We start from the raw sequence: 2,983 nt of genomic DNA on the forward strand, positions 1-2,983 counted from the left end.
CTCTCAAGGAGACTGGTTCCAGAACCAGAGCCATGCGTCGAGGTGAGGCCGACTCTAGCCGAAACCTCTCAGTCTCGCACACTAGCTCCGGCTCCTTCCCCACCAGAGAAGTGACGTTCCACGTCCCAAGAGCCAGCTTCTGTAGCCGAGGATCAGACCGCCAGGGTCCCCTCCTTCGGCCGCCGCCCATATATTTTATATTAAGTTATATTTTATAACTTTATCTAAAACTAAAACGTTTTGGACAACTTGTGCCAACTTTTATGACTATTTTACTCATATTGACCATATATTAAATCTAACTGTTAAGCATCACAGTATGTAAAGGTCCAAAATAGGCTTCCAGTAGATTATTTTTTAAATTCCATCTTGAGCTTCGACATCTTTAATGTTGCAAAAACTTATACAATTAATTTAGTTTCATAATGATTTGTGTTTTGTATAACAGAACTTGTAACTTGTAAAACAATTTGAAATTTGTAACTGTGAACTTGTAATTGTAATAGTTTTTAATCTATTACACATACAAAACAGCAATTCCACCTCTTCAGATTGTTAAATTCAAGTTCACAAATAGTTTTCTACAAGTTGCACATCAAAAATCTGTAACGTTCACAATTTTGAAACAATTGTACCAAAATTAATGTTGCAAAGTGATTTCACACTTGTATAATAATGTCTTGTCATAAACAATTTTTAATCATTTTTTCCATGTACACAAACACAAATAAATGATTGCAACTGTACAAATCTGCTGCTGTGGGTTACAAATACTGCAGTACAAGTGATGTTTTAAAGGTATAAAACCCATGTGTTTTCATCACAGCATGTGGACCCTAACCTCAGAATATGTCGTCTTGCCTGAACAAACCCTTAAATTGTTAGAATTTACAGAGTATATATTCAGGGCTTTTCAAAAGTACTCACCCCATGGATATTTTTTTACCTGTTTACTGTTATGAAAGGTCAGACATGGTCAATATAAATGACAAAAACATTGCAAACTCTCTTCATAGACAAAATGAAACTTCTGTTTCTACAAAGTAATTCCATTTAAATAAAAACATGTAAAATAAAGTTTTTATATAAAGTTCAAATTGAAATTCTTTAATTGTGACTATCAGCCCTTTTGAATTTTAGTTCCCATTTCAAAGACATTTTTGTCCTTTCTGGTCCTTACCTTTGACCCAACACATCCTAGAAAAGAGGAGTTTCTGCATGGATCTGACAACTGTCATTGGCCTGTAGAGCAACACAGACCTGAGTGTTGCTCAGGTGCAAAGGCTGTTCACTGCTGCTAACAAATAATGTTAGTCTTCCTTTCTTGTTGTGGCCAATGAGGAGAGAAAAAATAAGTTGGCACCTTTTTGGTTTTCATACCGTCTACAACAAATGCTCAACACTGGCTGGTAAATGTTCTGATAAATCTGAGAGCTGAACATTGCTCTAAGGTCAAAGAAGACTAAATAATACATTAAATGTCCTTTTCAGGTTTAGCACCAATGAAGGAGAGACGTGGACTGAATTTAAGTTCTCAGACAAGGAAGTTTATGTTTACCAGCTGCTGACTGAGCCTGGAGAGAAAAGCACCATCTTCACCATCTTTGGGTCGTACGCTGAGCAGAGGCACAGTTGGCTCATTCTGCAAGTCAACACCTCAGATGTTCTTGGTATGAAGAGTGTGAAGGAACACAGCAGCACCTCTACAACACCTTTATTAACTAGTCAACATTTTTATTATTAACTTCAGACTCTCCCACCTCTGTTGGATTGTCCCACATTTTCACTTCCCCAAAATTTACTGATTAACTCAGTTACATTCTTTAACCGTATATACTGTATATACAGCACATCATATTTGCACTGACAAAGTTTTTATATCAGAGTTTATGCTTCACACAGAAGCAAAATGAAACATCACTAGATCTGGGTGATATGGCCTAAAATCAATATCACAATTACCAGTATTATTGTGAATGATGTGATATGGCCCAGCCCTAATCTCCACACTCACAAAACTAAAGGTAAATTGTTCTTTTTCATTTGGTATTTTTAATTTCTCACAAGTACAAATGTTATGATTTGTCTTTATGGCCTAAATGTAACATTTTTTTATTATATCTACCCACTTTAAGTGGAGTTCCTGTGAGAATGCATTACCCCACTTTGTGGTCCAAATTCCAAATTTACCTGATTTTTGATTCTGTCAAAGAGATGCTGCTTGTATCTTGTATAGTGTTTTAAACCCATCCAAAAAGGAAATGTCTTTCTTCTAACTACTGTTTCTATTGAAATAATTGCAGATGTTGTTGTTTTCTACAGGTGTTCCTTGTTCTGAGGCCGACTACAAACGCTGGTCTCCATCAGACGAACATGGTAACGAGTGTCTGCTGGGCAGAGAGGTGACCTTTAAGAGACGAGCTCCTCATGCTACCTGCTTTAATGGAGAGGACTTTGACAGACCAGTCACCATCTCCAACTGTTCCTGCACACGCCAGGACTATGAGTGGTGAGGGAGCTGCTCAGGAACAAAATGGGATCATTAACACACCAGAATCCTGTAATATCAGAATAATATCACATCACTGATCTTCAGTAATGGAAAATACTTTCTCACTAATATAGATTATAAATGAGGTTCTTCTGTTATTACAGAATGCAGAAGTCAAGGTTTTCTCTCTCCTTCTCTTTAGTGACTATGGCTTCAAGCTGGTTGAAGACTTGTCTTTTCAAGTGTGTGTGCCTGACCCTGAGTTCCTGGGTGACCTTTATGCTCCTCCAGTCCCTTGTCCTGTTGGCACCACCTACCGCCGGAGCAAAGGGTAAACTGCTAATGTTTGACTGACTTTTCACGGCAGAAATAGACTGTTAAAGATGCTGGGTTTCGCTCATACAGCAGGTAAAATAAGTATTGAACACGTCACCATTTTTCTCAGTAAATATATTACTAGAGGTGCTAATGACATGAAATTTTCACCAGATG

General features: G+C 37.5%; 1 protein-coding gene across 1 annotated transcript in view; it reads left to right on the plus strand.

Moving 5' to 3' along the window:
- LOC106532687 (sortilin-related receptor) overlaps positions 1-2,822 on the plus strand; it is a gene marked incomplete at both ends in the record, with an annotated part of 46,307 nt that extends 43,485 nt beyond the window's left edge. The window contains 3 exon segments of the mRNA XM_014028813.1: positions 1,492-1,670; positions 2,323-2,509; positions 2,694-2,822. Coding sequence (XP_013884267.1) covers positions 1,492-1,670; positions 2,323-2,509; positions 2,694-2,822 — 495 coding nt within the window.
- Between the last annotated feature and the right edge of the window lie 161 nt (positions 2,823-2,983).

This window comes from Austrofundulus limnaeus, unplaced genomic scaffold (assembly GCF_001266775.1).
Source record: "Austrofundulus limnaeus strain Quisiro unplaced genomic scaffold, Austrofundulus_limnaeus-1.0 Scaffold813, whole genome shotgun sequence".
Taxonomy (NCBI): domain Eukaryota; kingdom Metazoa; phylum Chordata; class Actinopteri; order Cyprinodontiformes; family Rivulidae; genus Austrofundulus; species Austrofundulus limnaeus.